The sequence below is a fragment of the Labrus bergylta genome, chromosome 10 (assembly GCF_963930695.1).
Source record: "Labrus bergylta chromosome 10, fLabBer1.1, whole genome shotgun sequence".
Taxonomy (NCBI): Eukaryota; Metazoa; Chordata; class Actinopteri; order Labriformes; family Labridae; genus Labrus; species Labrus bergylta.
This window is the reverse complement of record NC_089204.1, coordinates 10,237,682-10,254,870: the sequence shown is the minus strand read 5'-3', so window position 1 is coordinate 10,254,870 and position 17,189 is coordinate 10,237,682. Positions and strand designations below refer to the sequence as shown.

Genomic DNA, 17,189 nt, shown 5'->3' with positions numbered 1-17,189 from the left:
TCACAGATAAGAAATAACGGGTATCAAAAAATGATTTAATCAACCGTTAACCAGGTTTCCTTCTTCATGCTTTTTGTGCATTTCAGTTAAACAGTCATTCAACGCATCGTTTGAATGATCTTTTGTGCAACAAAAAGTAATGGCAGGTCACATACCTCGGTCAGATTGTTAAAATGAACGTCTGTGAAGAATATAAAAAAAGTGAAAACAAGAACCAACACAGCAGCTGCAAATAAAACACCAGAGGAATGCTGACAGAGAAGTACAAGTAAATTCTCAAACCACTTTCAGGACCACCGTTTAATCCAACATGACAACTGCACACATTGTAGGGCTCTTAAACTTAAAGACCTGCATTTAGGACTTAGACCACTTTATCTTTTGACCAAAGCCAAAGAAAAATTAATTGAGGTCTATGAAAAAAGTAAGTCTAAGTCTAATTATAGTATTTTTAAATATTTATTTTGGGGCTTTCTATGCCTTCATTTGAGACACAGGACAATGACATGTGGGGAATGACATGCGTAAAAAGGAGCCATAGGCCGGATTTGAACCTGGGCCACTTGCTTCAAATTACAAAGTCTAGATGATCTTTTCAAGTATAATTGGGTTTTCTTAGGAAGATCTTTTACTGCAAGTAAATTTCACTTATCTTGTCAAACATCATCGACTTTAAGGGCTCCAATAAGGTTTACACCAGCAGTGTAAATTCAGACCAAGCATAAAGCCTCATCCACAGCATGCTGCCATGCTTTAATCATTGTTTAACGTTATGGATGATGTGCTGTGGGGAATTTAAAGTTATGTTTACCTGAAGCAAGCAGGGAAAATATAAAAGGAGGAAGACTGAAGTTGGATATACAGTATATTCTGCATCAATAACTTAGTGTGTGGACTCCTGGGACACGATGCTACCGTTTGTTCTGTTGTCACTACATGGCTTTGCTCAGAGGCTTTATTAATGTAACAGCCTCAAATCTGAACATACAACATTAAAGATCCATAACCACATTACAAATGTAACATGTTTTATTGATCAGCAACAGGCATAAGTGCTGGCGATACAGTACTTTTTAAACTGACAAACAATTTAAGGTCAGACTTACATTCATGCAGAGTAAACTGATTCTGAATGAAACACCTTAACACATCAGGAACCTTTAACATCAAGGATTTCTGTAGCTTCCATATTGTCTGAGTTATTGTTATTTCCAAAAGAGATCCTGTTCATGTCAACGTCCAAGTGGTACTTTTTAAAAGGAAAACTTTTTTTTTTTTCTGAAACATTTGCACTTAAAAATATGATTTTGTAAGAATATAAAATATGAGTAAAAAGAGTGAATATGAGAGCTAACTTCATTTAAAGTCTGTAGTTAAAGGCGCTTACACACAAAGGTAACTGTCAACAATAACAACATGGAGCTTTGTTGTTGATTCAGTGTAATTTTGACCCTAAAATGACCATGTGTGACCATGAATATGAATATAATCCCACATGAATACAGCATCCGCACCATAAGCTTTATGAATGAAAGTAAAAAAAAAAAGAAAAATCAACATATAGATGATACAGTGTAAAATGGATTCCCAGTGATTCAGTGGAATTTTCACTAAAACAAGAGTTCATGATGTTTTTAACCTCCAATGTCAACACAGATTCATGTTTCAACGGGTGAAGTATCCCTTTAAGGTTTGTGTTGAGCATGAGCATCTCAGAAAACAGATTATTAACTTTACAGAGTTTGTTCAGAGATTCAAACAGCTGTGAAGGTGGACCATATACTTGACTCTGCGATCAAGCCCCTCAGTTACTGGACTCAGACGGTGGCTCGTTTGGCGGTGGGATCTTCACGTCGGACGGTTCGACCCCCCAGATTTCTCGGGCATACTGGGAGATAGTCCGGTCGCTGGAGAACTTTCCAGAGGCAGCAATGTTGCGAATCACCATCTTGGTCCACTCTTTGGGGTTCTAAAGGAAAACCAGAAGACAGAAATCAATCTCTTGGTTTGAAGGGTTTATTGTATTGTCACAGTTAAAGACCTAAAGGTGAACAACTGCGATAGAAAATGTTTGGTTCACACTCTGAAGAATAAATCTGTTCCTATCAAAAGACTTTCAGACGCAAGTCATATCTCGTGTGTGTGTGTGTGTAGATATCATAGAATCAAGAAATGGTTTGCTAGTCACAGATCTTTAAAGAAAGGAGAACTTTACTGTTGAATTTTAGAACAGAGAAACATACTACCTTGTAAAGCTCGCTGACTCGTTCCTGACATGCGATGTAGGCTTCAAAGTCAGCAAACACCTTAAACCTGGACGAGGAACATCGAGAACAGACAGTGAGGTCTTATGCACAAAGTACTGAGAAGCCAAGACAGAAAAAGGACGTTTGTTTGGAGTTGTCAGAAGATGCATTTTTCCTTTTTCTTCATGAAACCAGGCTGACCGTTTCCTCCTGTTTCCAGTTTTCATGCCAAGCGAGGCTTAATGCATCCTGGACTGACTGTTGGAATGTTTCTTTTCATGATTCGTGATCTTATACTGAGTAAAAACACTTACAGTTTTACTGAATCAGGATGAAAATACTAAATAAATAAACAACAACACGCACAACAAACAGACTGTTTTTTGTTTTTTTTTAACCTGTCATGGTTCATCAGCATGTTGATCAGGTCTTTGAAGAGTTCAGGCTGTGTGGGACTGAAGAAGCCGCTCTGGATCTGATCCACAGCCAGTTTCAGCTCCGGCAGACGCTCATAGTACTCTCTGGCATTGTACCTTAAGAAAATACAACAATCACAGGGCTGACAACTATGATCCATGTTTTCCCTACTAGCTTAATGAGTTAACATGAAGAATAATTAGCAAATTAAACTGATAAAGGAATAGCATCCAGTTTCAGCTCATTGTCAATAAATGCACCACATCAGCTTCTGTCACACTGCAGATGCTGACGGTGGATTTTTGTGAAGAGAGGAAGTGATGTAAAAGCCTCCTCACCCCTTCTTGTCCATCTCCTCCACGTCGTCCACTCTCATGCCAAAGATGAAAAGGTTTTCCTCCCCGGCCTCCTCCGCCATCTCCACAGTGGCTCCATCCATGGTGCCGATAGTTAGAGCGCCGTTCAACATGAACTTCATGTTTCCTGTTCCTGACGCTTCAGTTCCCGCTGTGGAGATCTGCTCCGACAGGTCAGCAGCCGGGATCACTAAGTCAAATAGTCACACACACCCAAAGTCGTCCATACCTTCTGGTTACTCAGGGCATAAGTTAACTATCCTGTTGTCTGTTTCCTGTTTCTGAACTTTACTAAAGATTTTCTGTAAAGCAAGAAGCTCCACTCTGTTGGTATGTCTTAAACCGCAGAGAGACTCTGGTTGTGCAGAAGTTTTACAGAGTGAGAGCTCTTCAATCTACTTTTAAGGAGCCAAACTCTCCTGGTAATCATTTGATTATGTAATGTTAATATTTTCAACTCATCAAACTAAGGAGTAGCTAACTAAGACTTATAATAAAATATAAAATAATAAGATCGGAGTCTGTTATTAGCCGAAAATAAATTTAAAGATTTAGATCTTGATTGGTCCTGATCCTTAAAGAAAACCAAAACTTTATTTTCTTCTTATATCCATTAACTGACTGAAAGTTTCAGCTCATCCCAGAATTTTAAAATGAAAACTTTGACTTCATTTTTGATCAGTTCCTCCTCCTCCTCCTCTCACCTCTCTCAGCCAAAGACACTTTGTAGTTTTCCAGAAAGATTACTTTCAGTTTGTCTCCCACTGCGGGGTCGTTGTTTATCACATGACCCACGGAGGTGATCAGTTTTATGATCAGCTTTGCCATGTGGTAACCAGGAGCTGCCTGTAGAGGAAGAGAGACGTAAAACACCATCAAAACTACACTAAACAAAGTGAAACTCCAGCATTCTGTAGACACATCTTTATTGATTTGAAATCAGATCGAACCTTTCCTCCGATCATCACCGTCCTGGGAACAAAATCTCTGTTGGGCTCCAGTTTGATTCCTGAAAACAAAACAAAAGAAACACATGTGAAATGAATATTGTGAAACTATGTGAACATTCGACACAGATCTACCAGCAGGGGGCAGAACACTGACACTAAAAAAAGACAACTGCTCTTATACAGACTCATATTTTTACTGAATTATACTTCAGCTCATTTCTATTATCATTATTATTATATTACATCTGTTTGTATGGCTGTTTTCTGATTTTATGACATTATCATTAAAGGGTCAGCTTGTGTTGCTTCTTTTCTGCAGACGCTCTGCCTTACTGTTGTAGAGCATGACGGCGTGCAGACAGCTGAGCAGTTGCCTCTTATACTCGTGGATCCTCTTCACCTGCACGTCAAAGATGGACTCTGGGTTCACTTTCACCTGAGTCTGGTCTTGCAGGAAGGACGCAAACTTTAGCTTGTTCTCCTGGTAGACAAAGAAAGGTGAGACAGAGAGGTAAGGAAAACTAACAGGTGAGTGAGTGAGACAGACAGACAGACAGACAGACAGGTGTGACAGACAGACAGGTGAGACAGACACACAGACAGACAGAGAGACAGACAGACAGACACACACACAGACACACACACACACACACAGACAGACAGACAGACCTGCTTGACTTTGGCCACGTCTCTGATGAAAGCCTCATCGTCTACAAACTGGAGAATCTCCTTGAGTTGATACAGATCAGTCAGGAAGTCTTCTCCGATTCTCTGCAGGAAAAACAGGAAGTATTTAGATCCTGTACTTCAGTAACAGTACAAAATACCACACTGTAAAAATACTCTGCTACAAGTAAAAGATCTGCATTAACACACGTTTAAGGAATCACTTGTATACAACATTGAAGATCTAAAACCTCCAGACTCCTGTTAGGATGTCAATCAGACCAACAACGTCCTGCACAGCTGGTCACAGGTGTGTTGTTACCTCAACGATGATGTCAGTCAGGCCGGGATTACACAGTAGCAGCCAGCGGCGAGGAGTGATGCCATTTGTTTTATTTTGAAACTTCTCCGGTTCCACTTCATGGAAGTCTTTAAACCTTCAGGAACAAAACATCCTGCTGTTAAAAGGAACCAGTTCACTCTGAGAAATGAATCTAACTGTTACTGTTCATTGTTGAAGTTCCTTGCTAACCTATAAAGCTCTTGCATTAAGGTTTTCCTCTCAAGCTCAGCCCTCTCGTCCAATCAATGAACATATCTGCCACAAAAACAAGTAGGCCTAAATGCAGACCACTATGCTTCAAAACAGTAGTCCACAAACCAGTGGTCCACTTCTCATGCTCAGTTTATGAATTTAACTGAATTTTTTCTCTCCTTTCAACCTTGTTAAAACACCATCAAATAACAGGATGGAAAAAGGATTGAAATGTTTCACTTTAGTAAAGGTAGTGATACAATAGTACAAAAAGACATTACAAATAAAGACCCTGAATGAATATAAAGATCCTGAAGTTAAAATACTGATGCATTAGCAACATTAAACTCAATTATAAAAGCTGAAATACATTAAAGTTCATTATAACAAAACAATTTGGTAGCTTAATCTTTAACCAATCTTTTATTTCTAACTCTTCATTTGTTCTGTGTGTAAACATTTTTTTTAACAGAAATGGAGCCAAAGCTGTGGAATAAAAGAGCAAAGGCTGTGTTCGTTCTGATTGGTGGTTTCATAGACTCACACTGTGCTCTTGACGATGTCTGAGTGGATCTGAGCGACTCCGTTGACAGCATGAGATCCGACCACACACAGGTGAGCCATGTTGATTCTCTTTGGGTCTCCCTCCTCGATCAGAGACATCCGACGCAGACGATCTGTGTCGTCGGGGAACATGGCCGCTATCCGCTGAGAGGGACACAGTAAATTAACTGTGACATGTTTTTATAGCGATCGGACAAAAGTCATTTTTAGACACAGACGCAGGAAAACTCTGATTCACAGACTCAATGTCTGGCAGGAAAGTGCTCTATCTCTGTAATGCTGAGGTGACTGTGCTTAAAAGCAGAGCTCAGAAGAAGCACTAGAGTCCTATGCAGAGAATTAATATCAAGCAGATTTGAGTTGAAGGTGGCTGTTTCTTTCTGTCCAGAAGCCTGTTTTTTTTTTTTTTGTCAGAAGAAGTCAGTGAATACATCTCAGTGTGTTTGCAGCTAAATTAAGTAGAACTCTGTTCAGTTTAATGTCAGAAACTTGAAACAGTCTTCTGCCTATGTTTGCTGTCGATTCTGCTGTAGAGATATTGGGATGCATGCAGGAGTAGTCTTGTTTCAAGCTGTCCATGTTTCACACACTGTCTTGATTATACCTCAGTAGAGTCTTGGATCATAGTTTGTGGATGTTCTTAGTAAAAGTCAGTATAGTTTCAGTGAAGTGTGTATTTTATAGCTTTATGTTATCGTGAGGTTATGAGTCTGTTTCTAGATAAAACTCATTAGAGACTTAAAACTAGACGTCTATTTACTGTAGAGTCCTATAACAGAATTGCATATTTGAATATAGTAGAAACAGTAGAAACATGCTTTAAGCTGTGGGTATTAATGCAGTAGAGCTCAGTTATGTCTGATGATCTCTGCAGTAAATGAGAAGAACCCAGTAAAGTTTCACAGCCTGGAGTCAGTGTTTCCAGTAGAAACAGAATGTCTCATCTGTGAATTTGAGATCAGTAGTTAGATATTGTCTCTCTTTCAGGGTGACATTAATGATATACAGTCGAAGTCGAGCAGAGTGTGACATATCAAAGTATCACAGTAGTGCCCTGCAGAGTCCAGTTCAGCCTTACTTACTTTCAGGTGTCTCTGGTTGATTTCATAGATGATGAGCAGGTGTCGGGGCAGCAGTTGTTCAAACAAGAACACAGGCCAACGCTCCAACGCCTCAGGCAGCACCGTGTGGTTGGTGTAGGCACAGGTACGACGGGTGATGTCCCAGGCCTGAACACACACACGCACTCAGCATAAGCAGGTAGTCTTTACTGCACTGAGAGAAAATCCATCCTCTAATGGAGACCATGTGATCACTTGAATTAAAAATCTGATATCCAATCAATCAAATCCAAATGAAGAGTAAAGTGAGTCAGCGCTCAGACCTTGTCCCAGTCCAACTTCTCGATGTCTACCAGGATCCGCATCAGTTCAGGGATTGCCAGAGCTGGGTGGGTGTCGTTCAGCTGGATCGCCACCTGACAGAACAGGAAGTACAGGAGCCACGATCATGGATAGAAATGTTTCTATTCTGCTGCTGGCTGGAGACGAGATGCCTGCCAGTTATTACCTTATAATACAGAGCACTGTGGTTTGCTAGTCTAATGAACATCAATGCATTCAGTAAGATCATAAGGTGGATGTAGCATAGCTGTCCTGTGTATTTCTTCAAATTGCATTTTTAATGAGCTCAGAAACAAAGTCTCACCTTATCAGGGAACGTGTCGAAGGACGTCCTCACCGGGTCTCTGCAGCCAAACTTGGAGGATTTGAACCTGCGGATGATGTCCTGCAGCGTGGCCGCGACCACAAAGTACTCCTGCTTCAGACGCAGCTCCTTTCCCTCGAAAAACTACACACAGACACTTTCACTGCATTTTCATTATTTCCTGGTAATCAACAGAAGAACACAATCTCAATTTACAGAGAAATATAGGTTTCATCAACTGAATCAGGAAATGTATGCTTCTAAACTATCAAAAGGCATATTTGATCCTTTCTTTGTTTAAAGAGAGAAACATCACTCCTCAGATGTTTCATCTTGTTCGAAAGGATAAAAGCTCTGTAGGAAGGTCTGAATTTGAAATGTTACAAGCTTTTATTTCCTGCAGACCTTTGACTTTTATACAAGTACTAATACTAATACCTGGAGAAAAGTGACACAAGCAAATGTCTTGCATTCATAATTAACAAAAAATGAAGCAGGTAACGCAGTATTAAGGATATTATATACGGCTAGGTTAATTAATATGTAAAAATTCATTAACAAGTATTAGCAGATTCTATTTTTTTCTTTAAAAATGAGAATCTGGAAAGAAACTGTAAAAGTATACTCACGTTGTCGTTGGGGTAGAGGACTCTGGAGATGTTTTCTGCCAGGTTTCTGTCCAGAACCGCTTCAATGTAATCTCCAACATTAACTGTGAAGCAGAGATGCAGAGTCAGACTGAAGAACCAACACTGCTGTAGATCACCTCCGAGTTTATCTGTCTCAGCAGTACTCCAAAGAGTCTTTAAGTAGACCCTTTTACGAACAACACATTTTCAGATCGTCATGTCTTTAAGCACAGCATACTCTGCGTAATCTTCTATTTGACTGTAAATGGGGCCAAAACGTACAAACTGAGCATCATGCTGTCTGGAGGTATAGTGGAACTAGTGATTATGACTCATTGGGGAATAAAAGGTTACTGAAGCAAATAATAAAGCAGGAGGTAGGTTTGACTTTTTCACAGACTTCTATTTCCTTTTATTTATTATTACTTTTATACAATCTACGGGTTGGACTCACTTATTTGTTGGTTTATTGTCAAAATCAAGCAATTTATTGTTGTGTTGTTAGTTTTTAGTCAGTCACTAAAACTAACAATCAACATAATACAGATATTGATGACAGTTTTTATGTGCGCAGCAAGTATGTTTTAGCAACAATGTCTCTTCTTTTCCATAGATATTCTTCTGGGAGATATTTCATCATAGAAAAGAGCAAAAAGATTAAATATTCAGTTTTGAATATGAGTTGAACTTTATAAAAGATTAAGATCATTCCAGGGGTCTAACTTAAAAAGCAGTCCCAGAAAAGGTAATAACATGTAACCCTTTGTTTTTAATGCAGTGGGTTTGTTCATGCCATTATCCCACAGGAATGAGGAGTTTCTCTGCACAATAATATTTAGATATGTGACAGTTTTTGGTCTCTGCAGGACTGCATCGGTACAGATATGCAACTAAAGTATAGATCATAGGTATAGATGTACAGAACTGGCTTTACAAAACATTTCATGTGTCTGAGATCAACAGCAGTGTTTGTTGTTGTAGTGCCTCACAGCTGCCACTAGGAGACACTGTCGGCATGTGTTTATCAGCAGATGATGTGTTGTTTATTATATTTGTTGATATGGTTCTGCCGTTTGTCCTGAAAAACAGTGAAAGAACACACTGAATGTTTTCTAATTTATCTGAATATGATGATGAGGAAGAATCAGACGTACAGTCCTGCAGTTTGAAGTCGTTTGGAGCTTTAGCCGACCACAGTCTCATTGTGTTCACCGTGTTGTTACGGTAACCAGGAACTGGAGTGTCATAGGGCATCGCTAGCACCACCTACAACCACAGAGAAAGGCATGACTCTAAACTTCAATTCATTTTGTTTGAAAGAGTAAGTTTAAACACAAACACAGCATTATAAAAAGACTTAATTTAAATAATCTGTCAGAGGTTGAAGTAGTAAAATGTTTTTAACTGATACATCTGATACATTTGGATTAAAAGATGAAACAGATGTTAATATTTAAGACAGCAGTTTTACTTTCTCAAATAACTGCTTAATCATTAGGTGTACGACATGTAGGTTGTATACATATATTTCCTTTTCCGGATCAGGCCTCACTTTAGAATCATCTGATGTTCTATAATCATGTTAACAGATCAGTGTGTTTCTCACCTGTGTGTCGACCCACTTCACTTCGCTCTCTGTTCTCTCCACCCGGCCGTAGAAATGAACCGGCAGCATGAACTCTGGTCTCGCCTTCTCCCAGGGATTCCCATACCTCAACCAATCATCTGCCTCCTCCGCCTGAAGGAGAGCAGAGCAGCATGTGAGCCAATCACACACCTCCTGAAAGCCTGGTGTTGTGTGTGTGTGTGTGTGTGTGTGTGTGTGTGTGTGTGTGTGTGTGTGTGTGTGTGTGTGTGTGTGTGTGTGTGTGTGTGTGTGTGTGTGTGTGTGTTTGTACCTGCCACCCGCTTCTGATCTTCTGGTTAAAGATGCCAAATTCATATCGAATACCGTAACCGTACGCTGCCAGGCCAAGCGTCGCCATAGAGTCCAGGAAACACGCTGCCCAGAAGACAAAGATGTGACACACTTTGAGGAAAGGAAGGTGGTATTGAGGGTGTGACAGAATCTTAAGGCTATACTTTAGCAAGTAATTTAGATAAGAATTAAATAGATGTTTAACTTGAGATATTTTACAGACCGACTCAGGGCTTCAGAAACGAGAATAATGTTGAGGCTGAGATAAAAGGTCTTTAACTGAATTGCGAGCTGTTTTTGTTGAAGAGAGGCAGTTTTAGTTAGTGAGAGCATTTTTGAGAAACAGCGGATGTTTGGGCACAGTGATGTTTGTGATGTGGAGACTTATGAACAAAGTAAGCAGGTTGGTTTAAAGTGGAGACATTTTTCTAAAGCTGTCACTTCTTCAAAGGGCCGTGTAATGTTTTTTTTGTGCCTTTAATGGAGAGATAGGACAGTGGCCATGCAGAGGCCACAGGTGGGATGTGAACCCGGGCCGCCCGCTTGAGATGACAGCCTCCATACATGGGGTGGGTGCACTAACCATTGCGGCACCAGTGCCCCAGGTGGTGTGAGTGTTAACACGTCAGTGTACACCACTTCCTGCCACAGTGTCTTTTCTCATACCAACACTTTTAAAAAAAATATTTTTCTACACAGAGGTTTTACATGTTAGCAAGTGTCCTCACAAGTATGGAAATAGAACATGTGAGTGATTACCTGCTAGTCGTCCCAGTCCTCCATTACCCAGACCAGCGTCCTCCTCAATCTCCTCCAACTCCTCCATGTCCAAACCCAGCTACACACACACACACACACGCACACGCACACGCACACGCCTGTTAGTTATCAGTGTGTTTTCAGGTGTTTTGTGTCTACTTCCTGGTTGTTGTGAAACTATAAGGAAGTTACAAATATCAGATTTCAAATCTTAATGTTCCAAAACAAAAACAAAAATATGACTTTGTTCTGTTATTTGGTAAAAACACTAGTTGAGGTGTGATAACTTAATGTGGGTTAGAAAAACAGGTGTGAATAATTACCTGATAGATGGCCTCATCGCAGGCGTTCTGCAGGCCCAGGTTGATCATGGTGTTCTGCAGCGTTCTGCCCATGTAGAACTCCAGAGACAGATAGTAAACCCTCTGAGGAAACACAGCAGCACAGATCCTGAGTCAAAATGTGTTTCAAATCTGTGACATCCGACATCAAACTATATCGACAGTTTAACAATACAAACAACAAATCCTTGATATTCATCTTGAATTATCATAAAGATACATTTCGCTGGATCTCTAAATCAACGTCACATCTTGAGAAGTGGAAATCAGGAGGAAGTTTGTTTGTTTCCCTTCTTGTTATCTGATTGTTGACAGCTCTGCAGATATTACATCAGCAAGCAGGAAAAGTGTCCGTATCACACCACAACTAAATAAAGAGAAAGATAAGCCGGTGTCCGTGTTCCGGGCTTCCTGGTTGATCCTGCCAGTAGCATATGCTTGTCTCAAAGATTAAGCCATGCAAGTCTAAGCACACACAGCCAGTACAGTGAAACTGGCTCATTAAATGAGTTATCAACACCTGCATGATAAAAGTATCTTTCAAAGCAGTGGGAAGTTATTAAGTACATTTACTCAGCTACTGTGATTAGGAACATTTAAAGGGATTCATTAGAGTACTATTTTATACGACTTCATTCTTGTGTTTCCCCACGATCATTTCACAGCTTCACATTCTTGTTGCCCGAGTTAAACATCTAGACATAAATTCTTCTGTTTTATATTTTGCCTAAATAATACATGAGCCCTGAATAAACTTTACGCAATAATATATGAAAAAACTAAATACACTGAATGGAATAACCAACTAAACAGGCACAATGCACAAAGAGTGGGAAGAACTAGGAGTGAACAGGAAGTGTTCAAATCAGTTTGTTTCCACAAAATAACAAGACCTGTACAACAGGAAGGTGTTTTTTTTTTTTAGGTAAAATAATGATCTGATCAGGAAACACATTTTTGACATTTAGGTCTTGAACAAAATCTGATACCAAACCTAAACCTGTGACTGTTTCCTCCTCACAGGTTGGTGTTCAGGTGCTTTTACACTGACTTAGTGTTAAACATTATATGTTCTTCTTAAGTCTTCACTCAGTTTCTACTCCTTGTTATTCCTGCTGTGCTTTTATCAGAAAACTTCATTTGACTCATGTGTTGTTTTGTGTTTGTGATTGATTGTTTTCTTGTAAGATACTTATTTTCTTCATTTTCCAGACTCCCCTCTAACATACTGTAGCATCAGCCTGACAGACAACACTGCTACATCCTCCAGAACTAACTGCAGAATTACCTGCAGAGAAACTACTTATAAGGTGATACAGCTGGAACATCTGTATGATCTCGCAGCAACCATAGTTTGCTTCCTGGACTTTTAGGAGTGCATAAAGTTGCAAAGAGACACCCTCCGTCCTGCGTCCTGACACAATACATCCCACTGGAAATCTACTGTACTGATCACACTGACAGACCAGAAAACAACAAAGTTCTCTGACTAACTTTGGTTCCTAAATGTTCTTTATATGCATCTATATGGGACACTTCTCTTTCTATCAAGACTGATATTTACTGAATAGCTCCATACAAGTCCTACACTCTAACACCCATAATAACCAATGTACTTCACCCTTATAGTACAACAGTGAACATGCATTCTGTACTTTTGAACAATAATCAATGGCATATTACAAATGTAATGTATTTGAATGGTTGAATTTATCCCCATCAAAGACCACATATCCCCTGCAGGTCACGCAACACCTCATTAAAAGTCATTGTGGTTTTAACATTTAGACTCTCTCCAAATAAGACAACTGGGTGAAGAGAAGGTCATAGAAACAGTCAACTCAAACTCCAGTTTAAAGGGTAATAGTTTATCATTGCACTAATGAACTTTAAAAAAAAGTGTGACTCAAACAAGAGGTCTATTTTTGAGATTGATATTGGCCTCTGCTACTTTCGGCACTTAAAAATACTTGGAACATGGCAATGTAAAGACCAAATGTTGTGTTTTACAACTGGCTCGCAAGACTTTCCAGGCCCTCTGGAACAAAGTTTCAGACCTGGCTTCTTAGTGACACATGTAGCCTACATTATATTGGTTGGATGTCTGGTACGTCTTAATGCAGGCCTGGTCATGTTTTCGACTTGTTCGCATGGTTAGATAATTGAAGAAATATGACAGCCACATATTTTTTTTTCAAAGGAGTTCAGCAAACCAACCTTGGGGTCCTTTTCGTAGTAGTACTGCTGGGTGCGGATCCAGCGGCCCACCAAGTGGTCCCGGACGGTGTGGGCTAGGGCGAAGTAATAGTCCCGAGGCGTCGCTACGTTCCTGTCCTTCACCAGGGTGAAGTGAAGGTGTCGGTTAAAACTCCGCATGATCTCTCCCACGTCTCCGAGTCCGGCAATCCCCCGGACACTGATCTGCTTCCGCTTCTCCTGGTCAGTCAACGGCGTTGCCATGATTCGTCAAAAGTAGCCGGGATGAAGTTGCAAAGAGAGCGAGACTCGGGGGTGAGCTGTGCCTGCAGAGAGTGGTAAACACCTTGCAGGTATCAGGAAGACAACTCACAGCCCCGCCCACTCAAAACTTTGACAGCATTGGAAATGGATGGGGAGGGACCCCTGTTGTCAGAGAGGGCGGGTCCATGTGTAGCACGCCTCACAAAGAGAGTCAGAGGAAGACATCTCACTCTGGTGATCCCTCGGAGGTCCAAAATACATCTGCTCCGATTGCATCTTTTTCCTTCACCAAAAAAAAAAAGGTGTCCCTTCCTCTTTCGCAGTTCGTCCAACGGGAATGTATGATCGGTAAACATACATTGACTGGTTTGTTATTGTTCCAGTGTTCATGATTGGATTAAGATGTTAATAGGCCTATTTAGCTTGTAATTTAAGTTGTTTCATGCAGACTATGCATTCGCCCCAGATTTCTTAAATGCTATTCTTCGTCTATTAGATAATGCAGCAAGTAGTTTTAATGTTTTTGTATAAATAGATAATAATAGGAATAATAATAATAATTATTATTATTATTATTATTATTATTACAACAACAACAACAACAACAACAATAATAATAATAACAATAATAATAGTAATAATAATAGTAATAATAATAATAATAATAATAATAACAATAATAATAATAATAATACATTTTATTTATAAGCGCTTCTCAGAAACTCAAAGACACTGTACATTTGTTAAAAAGATGAAAATTCCGGGGATGTAGCCTTATATGATACAGACAGGGACTAATCTGTGTGATTTTATAAATGTAATACCGTAAAGATGTGTCAAATATAGGCTGCCCTTCTATGTTTCCAGAAATGGTCAATTCAATTTTAGTAGTGAAAGTGATGATTCATTTTCAGAGTGACTCATCTTTTATGTTTATTTACTGTATTTACTGTTTATTGACTGTTTATTTACTCATCCAGTCACTGCACAATAATAACTGTATATACTCTTTCACTACACTATAGCTTCACTTATTTGCACTATATCTCTCTATATATGTATATGTGTTTACCTAATCAGTCACTGCAAAATAATAACTGTATATATTCTTTCAGTCATCACAACTGTCTATTTATTTATTATTATTATCATTCATTCACTGAACAGCAATTGCTCTGGCCACTTTTTGCATATTTCTCTTTCATATCACCTCAAATATATTTTTGTTGTTGTTGTTTTTTGTAAACGCTGCTGTTTAGGATTGCTGCTCACGAAGTTTCGTTGTGTCCTTGTATACAATGATAATAAAGATTATATCTATCTAGCTTAACAAAAAACCTCCTTTGAACGGTTTGCGTCATGACGTAAGTCAAATTGCTACACGCAACATCGCTGGTATTTCCGGGTTTCAGAATAAAGCGCCGAAACAACAAAAAAAGTTTTCTCGCGGGTTCTTCGTGAAGTTTGGTGAGTTTTCTGAGCCCAGGTGAGCCAAACTGCTAAGCGCATGGCTACAAGCTAACCCTGCCATGGTGTTTGTTGAGTTTATGTATAAAAAATGTTTTCACTTGTGTTTATCATACTGTGTTTAAACTGTGTTTCTCTGTACAGTTCTCGCCTCTCTGTGTCTGAAGCCTCCTGATCCTCCCGCACCTGAACCCATCCACCTTCAGCAGGTCCAAACCAGAAGGTGAGAGAGCTCTCCGTGCTGGTCATGGCTGGTCTCTGGACACACTGTGGGACCAAAGTCCAGCTTAAACCTGCAGTCTGGTTCCGCCAGAGCAGCTGTTTTACTGGTGTCACTGGTTTTACTGGTTTCACTGAGAGACTCCAGCATATCGTGTCAGATAAATAATGTCAAATACAAATATCTAGTAGGCCTACACGCTAAATATTAAACATTTCTACAATTCATTTAGCTAACTAAACAGTCAAGTATAGGCTCATGTTAAACTATTCAGTGTATGTTGATTTTTCAGAGCTGTGGATTTAAATCAGCTGTCACACTGAGTCACACTGAGGATTGAAAGTAGGCAACTGTACCCTTGGAAAATCTCAACATACTTTCCTTAAATTACTTTCTACTTATACATCTTTAAGTAACATGTTAGGGAATCTCATGTGTGGTAAATATTGTACTTTTTACTGCACTTTCAAGTTCAAGATGCTTTATTGGTATGAATGGTAACAAATGTCTCCAAACATTACATGTATAGTTATTTTAGAGACAACTGTTTTTTTTATTTATCACTATTTTCATACTATTACTTAATCTTATTGATAATATCACCAACTATACTTTTATTAGTACATTTATTAGGATATTTATCTAATACGATTTTAGAGTTTTTTTTTCCGTACAACTAGAGTAAATAACTTGCCATATTTAAAACAAAATTAGACAAAAAGATATAAGAAAAGAAATGTAATTAAAAAAACATTGAAAAAATATGTATTTTACTGATTTCTCATGGTTTAAGACTAATTAAAAAAAAAGAAGATTTTTCTGGTCTTAGAAAAGCGGCCAAGTAAATTAAAAATGTCTCTGTCACTTTAGGGGTTAAACCCTTAATGGTTTGAAGAAACGATCATTGGCAGGATTTTTATTGGTAACTGATTACATCAATTAAACATTAATGTCAATAATTAAAATGTCTTTGCTTTGCAGCAGAGCGTCACATTAAAGGAGCTGTAATAACTATAGTTTCATAGATTTAAGTTGAATGATAGATAATTGAACCTGAGATTATATAACTATCTGACTTGGGGTTCTGCTCAACATGATCTCCAGAAGAATGTCGACTACATCTCAGAAGCACCGGGATTTTGTCGGGGAGCCGATGGGAGACAAACATGTGACAGCTCTGTCGGGGATCGGAGTGGTACTGGGGAAGCAGCTGGAGGATCAGGGCTTTGACAAGGTCTGGAAAACACACAGAAACACAATTGTCATGCTGCACTCAGTCTGCAGTGTCCACTATAGGCAACAACAGAATCAAAATCTGACGCAGTGCAGATAGCACAGTCACAACGTGTGTGTGTGTGTGTGTGTGTGTATATATATATATAAGTTATCAGATATGTGTGTGCGCATTTTAAAATGATTTGTTTTTCTGTTTCTTGTATTTTTTTAGGCCTATGTGGTTCTGGGTCAGTTCCTGCTATTAAAGAAAGACACAGAGATGTTTAGCGATTGGCTAAAAGATGTAACAGGAGCAAACTCTCGCCAATCCGGCACCTGCGCTCAGTGCTTAAGGGAGTGGTGTGACGCCTTCCTCTGAGACTCCGCCCCCTCACTTAGACCCCGCCACGCTCTTCTTCCACTGTTTGCTTGCTTTCTGCTTCTGAAGCTATGGTGAGAGCCCATATCTGTCTGTTGGCTGATGCTGCTGCTGCTGCTGTTAAAATGTTTTCAGGGGAATTATCTGCCTCTTTCCTGCTGGGCGACTGTGATGTCACAGCTCCTTGACAAGTGTATTGATTTTACGAGTTTAATCGGGCAACGTTTACATGAATAAAAGCACTATGTCCAAACAGTTCAGTGTTGCAGCTTTTTTTCTCCATCTGGCTCTTTTCAGCCTGTAGAAACCATTCATTGCTAAAGGACCAACGCTTTGAGGTCTCCAGTTTTTGTCTTGGTG

General features: G+C 39.4%; 2 protein-coding genes across 5 annotated transcripts; one reads left to right on the top strand and one right to left on the bottom strand.

The window, feature by feature from the left end:
- Positions 1 to 1,011: 1,011 nt before the first annotated feature.
- pygb (phosphorylase, glycogen; brain) lies at positions 1,012 to 13,668 on the bottom strand. Its single transcript, XM_020626433.3, has 20 exons — positions 13,306 to 13,668; positions 11,071 to 11,172; positions 10,748 to 10,826; positions 9,969 to 10,072; positions 9,677 to 9,808; positions 9,225 to 9,336; positions 8,071 to 8,153; positions 7,442 to 7,585; positions 7,119 to 7,211; positions 6,817 to 6,963; positions 5,715 to 5,878; positions 4,958 to 5,072; positions 4,639 to 4,740; positions 4,303 to 4,450; positions 3,970 to 4,028; positions 3,724 to 3,865; positions 3,002 to 3,209; positions 2,645 to 2,779; positions 2,247 to 2,313; positions 1,012 to 1,969 (listed from the first exon to the last, which is right to left on the bottom strand). Exons 1-20 carry the CDS (start codon positions 13,546 to 13,548, stop codon positions 1,805 to 1,807), a joined length of 2,544 nt encoding a protein of 847 aa, XP_020482089.1. The 5' UTR covers positions 13,549 to 13,668; the 3' UTR covers positions 1,012 to 1,804.
- A 1,254-nt stretch (positions 13,669 to 14,922) lies between these two features.
- On the top strand, positions 14,923 to 17,084 carry LOC109976795 (barrier-to-autointegration factor). 4 transcript variants are annotated; one of them, XM_020626791.3, is made up of 4 exons: positions 14,923 to 15,015; positions 15,160 to 15,238; positions 16,343 to 16,469; positions 16,683 to 17,084. In XM_020626791.3, exons 3-4 carry the CDS (start codon positions 16,344 to 16,346, stop codon positions 16,827 to 16,829), a joined length of 273 nt encoding a protein of 90 aa, XP_020482447.1. In that variant the 5' UTR covers positions 14,923 to 15,015; positions 15,160 to 15,238; position 16,343; the 3' UTR covers positions 16,830 to 17,084. The 4 variants fall into 4 exon arrangements, with proteins under 4 accessions (XP_020482447.1, XP_020482436.1, XP_029131398.1 ...); XM_020626780.3 differs by having other exon boundaries at positions 16,340 to 16,469; XM_029275565.2 differs by having other exon boundaries at positions 14,932 to 15,034.
- The last annotated feature ends 105 nt before the right edge of the window (positions 17,085 to 17,189 follow it).

Bases quoted from the DNA above. Each gene is read 5' to 3' on its own strand.
- pygb (XM_020626433.3), bottom strand. From the start codon at position 13,548: ATGGCAACGCCGTTGACTGACCAGGAGAAGCGGAAGCAGATCAGTGTC. The intron at 5,073-5,714 runs GTGAGTCTATGA...TTGTTCCTGAAG, and splicing joins GACATCGTCAAGAGCACAGT to GTTTAAAGACTTCCATGAAG. The intron at 2,314-2,644 runs GTTAAAAAAAAA...TTCCTCGTCCAG, and splicing joins ATGCTGATGAACCATGACAG to GTTTAAGGTGTTTGCTGACT.
- LOC109976795 (XM_020626791.3), top strand. From the start codon at position 16,344: ATGTCGACTACATCTCAGAAGCACCGGGATTTTGTCGGGGAGCCGATG. The intron at 16,470-16,682 runs GTCTGGAAAACA...GTATTTTTTTAG, and splicing joins AGGATCAGGGCTTTGACAAG to GCCTATGTGGTTCTGGGTCA.